The 15,351-nt window shown below is 40.3% G+C and overlaps 1 protein-coding gene across 3 annotated transcripts in view; it reads right to left on the bottom strand.

The window, feature by feature from the left end:
* OTUD7A (OTU deubiquitinase 7A) overlaps positions 1-15,351 on the bottom strand; it is a 227,277-nt gene that overhangs the window by 58,050 nt on the left and 153,876 nt on the right. For all 3 annotated transcript variants that reach the window (XR_010917407.1, XM_067534772.1, XM_067534773.1), the window contains exon 6: positions 7,917-8,135. Coding sequence is in view for 2 of the 3 variants with exons in the window: in XM_067534772.1 (XP_067390873.1) it covers positions 7,917-8,135 (219 nt within the window). In the remaining variant the exon portion in view is untranslated. The remainder of the gene's footprint in view (positions 1-7,916; positions 8,136-15,351) is intronic.

Here is a 15,351-nt window from a genome sequence, read left to right as displayed (position 1 = left end):
GTTTAGCTATACTAATATCTTGGCATTGGTTCACAGGTTTTAAAAATGGTTGTTATACTCTGTTATAGCGAAGCATACTAATAAAAACATTTTGCTTTTGTTCAAGTAAAAACATTAATCTTAACTGTCCTGCCAATCTACTTTAGGGTTTTCTCTGGAGCCCATCACCACTGTATCCCCCTGCCTCATGTCAGTGTCCCACTCCAGGCCTAATAACAGTCCTGGAAACAATAACAAGAATTATTGTGGTTTTCGTAGCATCTCTTTCCCACTCCAATAGGGAAAGGACCTAGATATAGGGAGAGAAACAATGGACACACACAGTATGTATGTGAAAATCTTCCACTTGTTATGTAATCTGATTGTTATCATTTAGTCCACATCTGGAAACCAGTACTGTTATACAAACTGGCAGCCATTGGATATTTGCACTCAGGGCTTCAAAAATATTCCAGAGTTAAATTCCTGGGTTATGTTTGCAGTTCTACTTTTCCGCAATTCAGGAGAGAAATCCCACTTCCTTTAGTGCAAATGGAAAGAAATGTAGCCACTGTTTAATATAAGGCACCAGAGCTGCTCTTAAATATACAAGCGTGAATTGTCACTGAACTTGTGAAATAATATTCTGCAGTAACCTCTAAACAATAATTGAGTTTATAAAGACACAGGAGAACAATGTCAACCTTTGTATCTCTGGCACATCTACACAGCAAAAACCCCTCCGAGGCAGTGAGCCTTAGAACCTGAGTTAACCGACTCGGGCTTGTGGGACTTGCACTATGGGGCTAATAATAGCAGTATAGACATTTGAGTTCAGGCTGGAGCCTGGACTCTGAAACTTGGTGAGGGGGAGGGTCTCGGAGTCTGGGCTCCAGCCCAAGTCTCAACTTCTACATTGCTATTTTGAGCCCCATGAGCCTGAGTCAGTTGACCTGGGCTCTGAGACTAGCTGCTGTGTTTTTTGTTTTTTTTGGCTCTGGCCGTGTAAACATACCCTAAGAGGAAAATGAAGTCCTAAAGTCTCAAGAGGATTTAGAGGAACTTCTGTCTGAGAGTGGAGTTTAGAAAGTAATGATGTGAATAGTGAAAAGCTCATTCCAGTATGGCAGAACAGCACTGATCTGTAGCAGGGAGTATTGGCCTTATCTATTTCTCTTCTGGAGGGCCTGACACTGCATCTCTAAGGTCAGCGGCAGTTGTGCTACAAACCCTTACTCTCTGTAACGTTTTGGAGTTCAACCCAGACCAGTGAGGGGCTGTCTCACCACCCGCCCGGCAACCTGCAACTCTTGGTGCCTTAAATACGATGCTGTCGGAGATCACAGCCCTGACACCGACATCCTGCATACAAGCATGCACATCACATAGCATTTAAGGCACCCAGGGTTGCAGAAAAGGTGGCAACAGTCCCTCAGTGGTCTGGGTTGAATCCCAAAACATCAGACTCTCCCTCACTCATAAAAATATAGACTTCCAGTGGGACTTTCAAAAGTACTTAAGTGAGTTAGCAGCACATGCCCCATTGGCTTCCACTGGGACGTGTGTGCTTAACTCACTTAGGCACTTTTGAAAACCCCATCCACAATACATTAATAATAATCTTCCCTTCTCCCCTTTCCCACTCTCTGCTTTGAGCCTACTGTGCTGCCCTGGTCTTGTCTGACAAACTCTCTCTCTCCCCCTCCTTTAAACCAAAATTCTTCAGACACTCCCTTCTTCTCATTATTAACAACACCCGGTACGTGAATTGCTGTCCTGCATCTTGGTTTATGTCTGCTTTTCTTGTCTTTAGATTGTAAGCTCTTTGGGGCAGGGAATACCCCTTATCTGGTGGCCTGATCCTGTTCCCACTAAACTGACCAAACTGCCATTGAAGTGGGCCCTCGGTTGGTGAAAATGCAATGCAAATGTATGGTGCTAGATTAATTATTTCAATAATAATTAAATATCTGTAATCAAGTTATAACAAATAAAGAATGAAGAATAATAAACCCACCAATGCATAAGGGAAAGGAAATGAAAGAATATTTCTGGAGTAGAGGCAGACGAAAGGTCAGAATTACAGAAGGCACACGGAGCCTGCAAATATTTGTATCATGTCTTCCACAAAGAATATGTCCTTGACCTAAAAGAATGTTTCATCCACTGTTCCCTAGGAAGGTCCAGTGGCTTTGAGAGAAATTGATGGACTCATACCAGATCATCTTAAATAAATGAATCTTACATGTTCTATAGCAATCCTTCACATTAAAACCACAAAGAATTCCGTGGTCAGCAATGACCCTTCTGCGGAATTCAAGAGGCTGAGGGGAGGAAACATACTTGATGCCCTCAGAATGCAGACAGACAACGATAGGGCAATTCCCTGCCACAAACCTGGGTGTTAGCCAACATCAGGAGCAAAAGGGTGACTTTGGGCTAGTCTACAAGAGAAGCACTACAGCCATACAGCGGTGCTGCTGTAGCATGTCTGGTGAAGATGCTCTATGCCGATATGAAAGAGCTCTCCAGTTGGCATAACAAAACCACCTCCACGAGAAGCAATGGCTATGTTGGCAGAAGCAGCTCTCCCACTGACACAGCGTTGTCCACGCTGGTGCTGAGGTCAGTGTAACTTATGTCGCTCGGTGGGGTGGCTTATTCAGATCCCTGAGAGACATAAGTGGGAGTGTGTACAAGCCCTTTGTTTTTCCCATAGGGAAAAGTGAAATGGAGCTTACACTGCATTTCAAAAGTTCTGATAGAGGGACTCTTCCAGGGCTAATCAAGTTAATGCTCTACTTAGAACAGCCTGGGAAAAGAAAAGGAAAACAAATTTGAGGGAAGAATGCTAAGAGGCAGAAAACATACAGTGCTTTGTAAAGACATATTTTAAGTTTAAAGACAGTCAGCTCTGGATGAACAAAAGGAGTGGACTCAGGACCAAATTAATTAATTCACAGATTTTAAGGTCAGAAGGGACCACTGTGATCATCCAGTCTGACATCCTGTATAACGTACACCATAGGAGTTCCCGAATTAATTCCTGCTTCAAGTTCAAAAGCTATAGTTGAACTAGAACATCTTTTAGGAATAACCCTGGTTAAGTTGTTTAAATGGTTATTACCTTTACTCTTAAAAATTTACATCCTATTTCTAGTCTAATTTTGCCTAGCTTCAGTTTCCAGATATTGGATCCTGTTAAACATTTGTTTGCAAGACTGAAGAGCCCTCTATTATCAAATTTCTGTTCCCCATGTAGCATTTTATACCCTGTGATCAGACTTACAGACTGCTGCTGCTTCACCAGGTCTGAATTTGGCTTTCAGAGAGAAACAGTAATTAAAACAAAAGTGCCTAAGAACCACTACAATAATTTGACAATGGTGTTTTCTGCTGTTTTATGGAAGGCCTATGGAATTGGGTGGGTTACGGAGTGGATGGTGGAAGGAACCAGTTTATATTGCTTTCTCTGCACATCCCCTGTTGGTTGGTACTTAGTAATCAACCCATACTCAGCTAGGGAAGCACGCTATTTAAGCATTTAATTTTGTTTATTCAAATGAAGGACTTGTGGCAAAAATTCTGAGTGCTGCTACTGACTGGATGATAACACCATCCCTCCTCTTCACCATGTCTTACCTACTAACTGTAACAACAAATGACAGAAAATGCACCAATGTGCATCCAACAATAGATTGTAGAATTTGTACATAAGATGATTATAGTGCAGAGCAGCACTAGTGGCTGTACATAATCTGGGTATTTCTCAGGTAGCAAACAGAAATGGTTTTATGGCCCCTTTATATCACCAGAGTTCAGCAAAGACAATGTAGTAGGGCTGAGGATCTGGCCTTCTCTTGCAGTAGTTTTCACTTTATTGTACTTAGATGCTATGGATGCCACTTATATTTCTATAACATTGTTTATATTTATTAAACATTCATTACATTAATTTAAAATCAGAGTCAATGTTTAAATTAAATATTATAGAACTGGTACAGATGTACTCATTTCATGCCTCATTCATCAGATTAATGTGTTTACTAAAACACAGTATATGCTTTACTTTAAGTATGTTTTATCAAATGACTTTCATGGCTGATTTACAAGTCCAAACCAGTAATAAATTAAAATTAAAATTAGGGATTTAATTTTTTTCCCCACAGCAGTAATGAAATGCTGCTTTTCAAGGTTTAGATTCCTTATTAGACAAAGTTATAGTCAATGCATGAAAAATATATAAACTTGTTTCTCATACAAAATGAGGCCAAATTTCAAGATGTGCTTTCATAAATTAATCATGAAGAGAGGCTCAGAGACCACTACAATATAGTTTTCTCACGAGAATTGAGAGCTTAATTGTATGATTAAATTTCATTATTCCCCCAGCACATGTGGTTGATATGAACCAAATATGGCCCTGATTGCGCACTGAGAACGGTGCAGGTGCAGGGGTGCATCTGCAGGTTCTCAGTGCAGAATTGTGACCTGGGGTAGATATCTAGCCTTCCCTTAGGTACTCATGTATTCTCACAAAGTGACTGGCCTGAACTTTCAAAGGTTACTATGAATGATATGTTTGTTTCTGGAGGGTCCGTTGTTTCCCTCTCACCATGGCAATGGGGGAAATAATCACTATGCTGGAACTTAAAAACCCAGGAGGACAATTATGTACTTTGATCACAATGAAGCTTTTAGCTGTCAGAAAACCCTATATATTGAATTATAACACATAATGTGTTATATTATAACATTATAACATATAAATAATAAAGATAAGAATTTATTGAAAACAGATAATTCTGACAACTTCCATAGTAGAACAAGTTATTTGTTAAACATTTCCTACAGTTACAGGAAGATTCACAAAACCCTAGCCCTATGTTTAGAAGTCGCTGTTTATTCCTGTACTGTTTTCCCACTGTATTAAGTTGTAGCACACAGTTTTAGTCATCAGTCTGGTCATAATTAATATCTACATTAACTTAAAAAGAGGTATAAAAATGCAGCTGTGGAAAAGAATGAGCATATTCTAAGATCACTTGTTTTATTGTAGCCAGTAAATACAACATGCGTCATGAACAACTAAATGAGCCAATGTACTTAATCCAATGAGCGCAATGCAACTCTTTCTGGAGCATGACTGCTATTTTGCATCATATGGAAGTTTCTAATTACAGTGATCTGATTTTATGGTTGACTAAAGCCGAGGAAATAACTCAAAGAATTATTCACAAATATTCACTTGAATCAAAATTAAATGGGAATTTTCACTTCTGGGGTTGGCCCAAACCCAGAGTGGTACAAAGACAAGAGAAAATGAAAAAGAAAAATACATGTTAAATTCTTTTGAACTTCACAAAACGGTTTTAGTTTGGGTTCTTTTTGACTCTTGGTCAACCATTTGAATTGGTTTTTATTCCACTCTAATGGTTGTCCATCTCTATTTTTATTAAGTTTTAGTTATAACTATTCATGGGCCTGACCTGCAAAATACAAGTCTGGATTTCAACATTCCCCATCCAAAGTTCAGTGGTGGTCATATTCAGGATTTTGCTCATTACTAGGTCATCTGAAATTGTGAAATTTAGATCCAAGTGTGTGTCTGAATTTTATATACCCCACAGCCACAGATTGTTTGGATTTGGGCTTCCAGCTCTGTTCCATTTCCAGCCAATAACTGTATATCACATGAAAATACAGCATTTTTTAAAAAAATCATTGCAAATAGATCTATTATAAAATATGTTGTATTTGGAAAAATGTTTACTATATTATGCAAAACATGCTCTATCAGCAGAGGACAGTAATGCTCAATGCAGATTTGAGGCTAATTTCTCTTGATTTTCAGATATAATGTTCTTCTAGTGTACACACATTGGTAGAATCAATTAACTCCATATTTTAACAGATGGTTTATTACACATTTTTAAACGACATGACACCATGTACACCACCCTGTTAAACTGAGATATAAGCAAATCAAACATGATAGAATTTTCAGTGTAGGGGAAAAAGAAGAAAAAATGTTACACGCACGGTTTCTGTTAAAAAGCCCTTTAAAGTCTGGGGCAAATCCTACCCAACTGACAAAATGTGTTTCAGAAATTGTAAGGTTTTGATGTAACATTAAGATGAAGGAAAGAGAAGAGACATAGCTGCAATGAGTGAGGCTAATGTTCTATTTATGCCAATGCAGAAGGAGTACGCTTGAGTAAGCACTTCTTTTACGGTGGCTAGTAAAGCAATTTATTTAGACGTTCATTAGAACCTAAGAATGACACAAGGCAGAGGGGGATTTAAAGCAAGAGAGCAGGGACCTCAGACAAGGAGCGCGGTCTTTGGGGCTCCTTGGAGATCATAGCTATGCCTACTGTCTCTCAAATTATGGTAGCCTCCAAATGTCACCAGCAGAGCTGGGCTGAAAATGAAAAAATAATATTGTTGAAACATTTTAACTAGTTTTCATTTTGAAAAATTGGAAATGAACCCATTTTTGTTTTTTGGACATTTGATACATTTTCCCTTTCTCCCAAAAAATTATCAAACAGATTATTGAAAAAAAAATTGAAATGATTATACATTTTTCATTTACTAAAACTCAAGTTTTTGATAATTGAACCATTTTAATAATGTTTTCAATTATTTTTAATTTAAAAAAAAAAATAAAAGCAAAAAGCAATTTTTTTCAGAAAATATGCTTTTTTGGGGGACAATATCAGTAATCTCCCCTTAAAATATTCTTTTTTGAAAAACCTATTTCTCAATTAATAAACTTTTTGTTTGAAAAATTTCTACCTGCTGTGGTCATGGGTGATTTTAACTTTTCTAATAAAGTGAGTTGCTAGCACTCTTCATTGGAGAAACAGCCGTGAAAACACATAACAGGGTACACTGGTTACTAAAAGCTGAAAGTTGCTCACTCCTTTTTCCTAGAGACCACAGTTATACATCGTATCCTTCTCAACAGCTTCCCATTCCTGGCCTTTGAAACTCATAGCCATAGTCCTCTCAGTGTTTAGGACTTATTCATGGTGATGGTAGCAGGTGTATGTGTGGTGCTATGTGATGTTGCTAGCTGTTGTGTTGTGCTGGGATTTTCTCAGGCAGATTGTGAATGTCTCTTTGTATTAATCTAACATACAAAAAAGGGGTATTTTTTAAAGTCTTTTCAATCTCAAAAAACAATTATGAAGCACAGTGTTTTTTTACTTTTAAGATAATGTTCTAGTTATGGAGGCCAACACTTCCTAATAGTAAAACAATATACACCTGCAGAGCCAGGATTAAAACCCTGGCCGCCTATCAACAGGACGTTGCTATCTAACTTCCCCCCTCAGAGTCTCCCATTTATTAAATATACAATTTACAATGGAAAGTTGTTAAACTTTTTTTTTTTTGCCAGCTTTAAATTCAATTTTAGATGCAACTTTTAAATGTAGATTTAATGTGGGGCCAAATATATATAATCATAATCATACCTCACTGTTTTATGGTTCATTTTATCTTTATAGCTCAAAGCACTTTACATAGCAGATAAACATCATTATCCCTATTTTCTAGATCAGGAAATTGAGCTACAAGGATAGTGCTATAAATGATTCCAAACGCTACTGACTGATGGCATTCAATGGGTTACAACATTCTCCACCTGATCAGCCTCACTCTCCTGGACTATCATATTGCTTTCCCTCCTCTCCTCTTTTCTACCTCAGTTTCCCTGTTTTTCCCAATTTGCCACTAATTACTGCAGAGTGTTAACAAAGATGAGCAGGGAAGTGCGTGTGATATTCCAAAGAACACGATATTTGTTTTTGCTTGCTCACATTTATTTCTGGCACAGGACGTGCCAGCTGCAGTAATGAAGTGTGATTAAAGAATGTTAAACCAAGTGTCAGATCACGCAGCTGCTGACATCTAGAATATTCACTCACCAGCTTGTTCCAAAGCGACCATTGTTGCCTGTTCGATTAAGTCACGTTCAATAAAGCTTCTGAAATCTTCACTATATACACTAAGATCTGGTAGCTGGAATGTGTATATAGGCATCTCCAAAGGAAACTGTTCATTGCTGCATTCATTTGCTACATGTGATCGAGCAAGGGAGACTATGGCTGAGCTGGCATGAGAAATACCTCTGGAGAGTCGTTTTTCTGTGGAAAGACCAAAGAGAGATTGTGGAAAGTAAGAACACAACAACAAGTGTCATGATTTTATGACAATACTTTCTTTTTCTTAACAATAGGCAAGTGGAAGGCAGTGGTACAACTGACATATGAGACCAGGAAGAATGCCTCCCTGTCTTTCCTATGATGTTATTTTATCAACAAATAAACTCATTTCTGGTGCATTTCCTTTTCCTTCATTTAAGGACTTACTATTTATTATTATTGTTATTTATCACCATTTGGCTGGGCACTGTCAAACATAAAAGAACACATAGTCCTTGCCCTGAAGTTGTACACACCACAGATGAATATGGCCCTGGCTGGATAGATTAATTTTTAAAATAATGACCGGTGAAAGAGAAGTGTTTCTATAGAATTGGCTTTTGGAGAGTTGTGGGTTTTCAAGGATTTATTTGAAGAAATATTTACTAGTAGATTGTGACAGACCATATCCATTAAATGTTTCAAACTCCTAAGTTTGGTTAAATTGTTATTGATCAAATGAAATTCAGCACATAGCCATCATCTTACATCACTCCAAACATCAAATATACTACATTGTGCTTTAATCTCAAAAGTCTACTCAGAAGTAATCTCAACATCATTATTCTGATATAAAGACAAGTTCTCATTATATACCCTGATGCTAGGAATAACAGGCAGTTCAGAAAGAATGAACAATGTTGCAAGCCTATTCCAAGGGAGAATGTTATTTTATCAAAAAAAGAAACTATGGGACCCTTTGTCCTATTTTGCTTTAAATCCTTATTGAAAATTCAGTGTAGTCAAGAACAAGCTAATGCACAGTGAAAAGGATAATTTTAAGTACTCATACATGTTACTAGTGTAGGAAAGGCCCAGATGTCGATGTGACAGAGCAGTGAAAAATCTACTCAGCGTACACTGGAGAGGTCAGCAAGGCAAACAAAACATAGGGATCTACAGAGAATGGGTTAGAAAGCAATGCTGACAATATTATAATGCCACTACTACAGTTAGATGACACTCCCTCACCAGGAATATTATGTTCAGTTCTAGTCACCTTATCTCCAAAAAGACAGAAACAGAACAAGTCCAAAGAATTGCCGGGGAGAGAGAGAGAAGAGATTAGAGGATATTAGAGGCATGGAAAGACTTCTGTATGAAAAGATGGAGACTGCTTAGAGAGGAAATGAGCAGGAAGGGATCTGATTAAGTTCTATAAAATGACGACTGGATAAGAGAAGGGCAGTATCATACGCTAATTTACCTTCTTCCAATACATGGAGAAGGAGTCATTCAAAAAAACTGATCAAAGGCTGTTTTTAAAAAATAGAACAGAAGCCACCTATGGCGCGAATAGCCCAAAAACATCATGGAGACCAAGAGGTCGGTAGGATTATAACGGAGGACTAGACATGGATACAGGGATAAGAAGTACATCCACAATTACATACGATAAAACAACAATTTAAAGCGGTTAAATTGTCATGCTTCAGTCAAAATAGTCAATCCTAACTGTCTGGCTTTAGAAAGAAACTCCCTAAAGGCAGGTCCATTGTCCAGCCATGACAGAAGAAACAGAGCAGGCAATGGATTCGGTTTAATTAGCTGCAACTTTATTACTTAAAATATATGGGAGTACCTGGAAATATATTGTACAGTGCAGGCCATCAGTGTTTCCTGAATCCTTTCCACATAATCCTCAACCTCGTCTCAGTCATCTCGTATAAGAGTTAAGAGAGATAGAAAAGGAGGGGGGTGTTGGCTCCCTGCTGTAACAGACATAGGAGCCACAAGCCCCCTTTCCTCAGCTCCCTTAAGGGATGTTTTCTTTTACATCCTTTTCCAAACCATTTTATCCGATAACCATATCTCTTCCATCATGAATACCTGCACTGAATATCTGCCACAAGGAGGTGCCAGCAATTATATTTGGCTGTGACCTCCTCCACCCTCGCCCTTGGAGCCAGACTCAAGATATTCACTGATTCCTTCCTTAATATCAGACAAAAATATATCCATTTCCCAGTCAGATAGGTGTATCGCATCTACTGAATAACTTGAGTGCCCAGTAAGATATGTCCGAATGTAAAATGACCAAACCCCCTTGGTTCTGTATGAATTTAGTCATCTCCCTATATGAATATCTCCTGGTCTTAACACTACCCAAGGGAGGCTTCACTGCTCCCCACCACACCCTGCACTGTAACATGTCAAACCAAATAATTGTCCTCCCCCAGAAAAAATCCTGGATCTGCCCCAAACTCCTCTTAGTTCTGTTTATCAAGACAACTGCCTTCCCGAATCATGTTCACCACGGTGAACAATAGTCATGTTCAGTGCCTGCTCCCCATTTGCCTAACAGTGTACAAGGGGTATCAGCAGGTCCCAGAGCATGCCCCTCCTTGACTAATTTCCTTGCTCCCTGTAGAACACCCCTCCCTCCATGCCAACTCAGAGATGCCTCATTAATGAGGCCCAGAAATGAATCTGAGGGCCAAATACATACTGTTATGCCCACCCATCCAGTCACAAGCTCCTGGGCTTGTTCCCATGATCCTGAAGGAAGAAATTAATATGAAGAGCTTAGCACATAAACCACTGAATTATCCTCAACAGCAGGCTCCAACCTTGTATGCATTTAGATGCTACCATCAGTGGGCTCGATTTGTTAGACTCCCATTCCAAGATGTGATGTGATGTGATGTAGCCAGTACAACCTTGAGTGAATTCACCAGGGGAGCCTCAACACAACGCATTTTTTGACATTGCCATGAACTGAAATTTCATTCTCCAAGGTAACATCCTTGCCCATGAAGAAAGAGTTGTACCTACACTAAGCAAGTCTGACTGCTTTGACTGGGCAAATCCCAGCCTCCCGCATGGCCTTGCAATATTATGACTCTCCTGGATATCCCTCAATTTGTTTGTTGGCACTCAGTCATGGAGTCAGCTCCCTTCTGCAGATCCCCAAATGCCAAAGCCCTATCTAACTCCTTCATTGCTGAACCCTTTATTATCCCCGATAGTGACGTAGCTCTATCACTAACCCCCCACGTATACACTCCCCATATAAACCTGGATATTCAAGGTGCCATTTGTGATGCATTCAACAAAAGCAGTCAATACAGAATCAGGCTTCTCAGAGGTCTCACGGCACCTGAATGGGCTCTTTGCTGGTTCCCTGTACCAACTCTCAAATTCTGCCCACTTCATACTCTGAGTGATTGAAGAACTGCCCATTACCAACATGGACCCCTGCTTGAATTGTCTTCCTCGCCCCTGACTTCATCAGCACCATGAGGAATGGAAAAAGATCCCATAGAGCTATGCCCCATTCAGCTTTCAGGTGAGACTCTGCCACTCCATCCTCTTTTGAAGAAACCCTATTGCATTGACTCAGGGATTGTTCAACACTCAATAAAACTTCCATCTTTCAATTTTTCCTCAATTAATTGGATCTGAAGAGGCTGACACCTGCCAAGGATAAATCACCCATCCCAAGGGCATCACCTGGGACATGAAATTGAAGATGGTGAAGCTTTTCGTTCATGCAAAGTAATCTTGGATGCCTCAGACTTCTAGCCACCCCCTGTGATCCTGCCAGTTTGTTAAGAAAATGGAGATACCTCTGTGACATACCAGGGGACAATCCAGACTAATGAGCAGCTCTATCACTCCTGCCCTGCAATCTTGGGTGTCTTACAACGCCTTGCTGACTTAGCTCCCACCTGTGCCACCCACAAGCGGTCTTCCAGCATGCAAGCCACACCAGGAATGTTTGTGTTTAACTGCAGCCTACCAGCCGCACTTGGGTTATACTCTGGCTGTCATCAGCCTTGGTTATATAACGCTGCTATGTGTGTTTTGCCATGATATTATTGATCAGCAATTTATGAGTTTTTAAATGATACTTCACAAGACATGCCTTGTACAAAAATTACAACAGTAGTGTGTAGGGTGTGAATACAGGGGTACATTCTGTTATACCTGCCTGTCTCTAATTTGTCTCCAGACAAGCAAGCCTATCAATGGATCAATCAGCCAGTGTGCAACAAAGTCAACAGGCTTGTATCTTCTTTAGAATCCCCCCATTCTACAAAAAGTATATCCAGGTGGCCTCCACATGCAAAGCTGGTCTTAAGTAAGTTTTTACATCTGGGCTTCAATTACCCAATGTCTGGTGAGGAAAGGATTCATGCTCCTCCTTATCTCTTGCTATGACGTGCCTTCCTGGGGGTTTGTCTCCATCCCTGGGCTGTGTGTCAATGAAGAAACTAGCTTCCCTCTTTTAGATTAACACTTTTCCAACGATAGCTTCTTTTCTCTGCCCTGCTTCAATGTGTGCTAAAGGTCAGGCTCCCTTGACTGAGGTGTCACCTCTGTAAAGAGTCCTCTGTTATAGGCCACAGACTCCCAATTGTTGCACATGTATCTTGGATGCCATGCCTCAGTTTCCCCAATTTTGTCTGGTGTTTTAGCTGCAGCAGTACTGGTCTGTGCTCCAATTTCAGCTAGGATCTTGGCTACAACCATCCTGGGCTATACCTCAGTAACTCCAAATTTGGTCCCCAGTTTCCACTGGCAGCCACCCTGAGCTGTGTCTCAGTTTCTCCAATTTTGGTTTTCAATATCTCCTGGGAACTTGGCTGTAGCAACTCTGAGCTGTGCCTGTTTCCCTACTTCTGATCCCCCATCTCAGCTGGAGCCTTGGCCACAGCCAACCTTCAGCTGTGCTTCAGTTTCCCCAAATTCGGCAGGAGTCTTGTCTGCAGCCATCCTGAGTTTCTGTTATCACATGCCTCTTCCTCACAGTGGAGCTCTCTCAATGGAAGAGAGAGACGAAGTGGAAGAGAGACTCTGAAGTGAGCTGAAGGAATTAGATGTGTAACATTCTGCCAACTGGGGAGACTCATGTTCTTCTGGCTGCTGCCTGCACCCTGGTCCTACATTTCTGGGTACCCTGCAGAGTGCCCATGGGGTTGCTTGCCAACCCCTTAAAGCCTGGATTCTAGGACCTGGTCTAGGAGCTTGTCTCTCTCACCAACAGAAGTTGGTTCAATAAAAGATATTACCTCACACCTCCTTGTTTTTCCTATAGATAATAATGAATTAACATTCACAACATTCAGAAGTTTATTGTTGCTAAAACTGGTTAAAGTTTTTCTGAAATCTGAACATTCTTCAGCAAATTTTTGAATGTTGGGAAAAAAAATTCGGATGACGTTTTTGTTTCTTTCCCCCCTACACTCTTTAGCCAGCACTATTCACTATTCCCACTTGTAAACAGAGAAACTGAACTACAGGGCGGTTATTTGAATTGCTCTAGGAACACACTGAGTTGGTGACAAAGTTACTGTGAGCTCTGGTACGCAGTTCCCTTGTTTGTATCAGTAGGCCACGGCTTACAGCAAAAATGAAATGGCCATTTCGGTGTCAAACAAGTGATTGAATTAAGACAGTGGCCGAGAGCCTCAGCTGATGTAAACTGGCGTAGCTCATTGACTTCTAGCCCCTCATGTGCCACTTTTTCTTCTTTAACGCTCCTTAATCCAGCACTTTAAACTGAGTCAAAAGGAACCCTACAATTCCCTCCCCACGTCCTTTCAAAGCCTTGTTTTGATCAGCAGCTACCAACTGAGGAAAGAGCCCTTCAATGATGCTCCTTACATTAAGAGTAGTAGTGGCAATGTTGCCAGCCCTCCCCACCCCTGCAGCCTCAGAGGGAGCGGAGGGAGGGGTAATGTGTCTGAGCCAGCAGGGAAAGAAAACCCTTGGTCTCCTTTAAGGATTGATGCGCTGCCCCCCTCCTTGTGAGCTTGAGGAGAGGGACATGGGATGGTGGCCTCTATGGGTGATTGGTTGGATAGAAGGTGCAGTATCAACCTATTGCCTCCCATGTATTGAAGGCAGGGCTTGTAAGCACTTTGCCCTGCTCACAGGCTCATTTCGCCCCAGGAAAAGAAGCTCCCCTCCCTTGGGATTAGAGAAGGACTGGGATTTTTGATCCTTGCTCTGGGCTCATGCTAGTTGCCTTTTTGGGGCTGAGAAGAAATTTTTCGCTCACTGCCAGAACAGACTGGGCAAGACGGGATTTTTCACCCCTCCTGTTGGTAGCCCAAGGACCCAGTGTGTAGGTTAGCTTGTCAAATTCTGTTTGTTTCAACTTAGCAGGTACCCAGTGCAGGTACTCATTCAGTAAGGGGTCTAGTTCACTGATAAACCAGTATGGGAAGCAGATTAGGAGAAGGTATTTCCTAGAGAAGGTGGGTAATGGAATTGGGGCTTCTAACACCTGGTAGAGTGAAGAGACAATTATGTCTTCTCTTCCCCTTTAACCCTCATATGAAGGGAGGGCAATAGTGTCTCAGCAATGGTGCTGCAACCAATACCCCAACAGAAGGATGGGGCTGATAACAGCCTTCCACCAGGTGGAACGGATTTCAAAGGAAGGATAGCCTGCATTGGACAGCTCGCAGTTACTTCTTAAAATCATGGCTTTTTAAAACCACATTCTTGTTGTCTTGTCTTTTTTCCTGTGGTGTCAGGGACAAATTGTTGAGAAAAACAAAATTAATTATTTTCCATTCCAATACTCCTCGCATACAGGAATGCATCACCACTGTAGCACTCCTAATGGCAGATTCTCAGCTAATGGGACTCAAGTCTAGATGGGTTTCATGACAACAAATTTCTGCTGGGTGACTAGTTACTTTTTTTTTTAAATGTGAAAAGCTGGCATACCATAGATTAAACTTTAATGTAATCCTCAACGCTTTCCTGAATTAAATTAAAAGAAACCTGTTACAATAGTCAGCGAGAAAGTGATTTGAATATAAAAAAATAAATCCTAATGCTTATAATCATGTAATGGAAACCAACTGATATAACTAAAAATTGTTCCCTTGTCTTTCTTTTTTCTTTCCTTTGTTTGAAACACTAATTTAATATTAACTTTTTCTGGGGGTGGAATCGAGAGAGAATAAAAACTTTTCATGACAAAAGTTTCTTCAGCAGATGTCTCCTCCAGTGCCACTGTTATCATTTAATAATGATCAAGAAGTCAATGACTGAAATGATGGAACTTTCTCTGGGCTCACAAATCATGGGAAATTAGAAATGGGAACAGTCTAAAACTTCATCTAACCTGCTTCTCTCATAGTTAATGTAGCATTGTCTCTAAAAAACCAAACAAAAACCAAACAAAAAACCAAACAAT

This window comes from Emydura macquarii, unplaced genomic scaffold (genome assembly GCF_026122565.2).
Source record: "Emydura macquarii macquarii isolate MOO-44397 ecotype Brisbane River unplaced genomic scaffold, CSIRO-AGI_Emac_v2 contig_3451, whole genome shotgun sequence".
Classification (NCBI taxonomy): domain Eukaryota; kingdom Metazoa; phylum Chordata; order Testudines; family Chelidae; genus Emydura; species Emydura macquarii.
The sequence above is the reverse complement of the archived record's forward strand: the minus strand, read 5'-3'. Positions and strand labels throughout refer to the sequence as shown.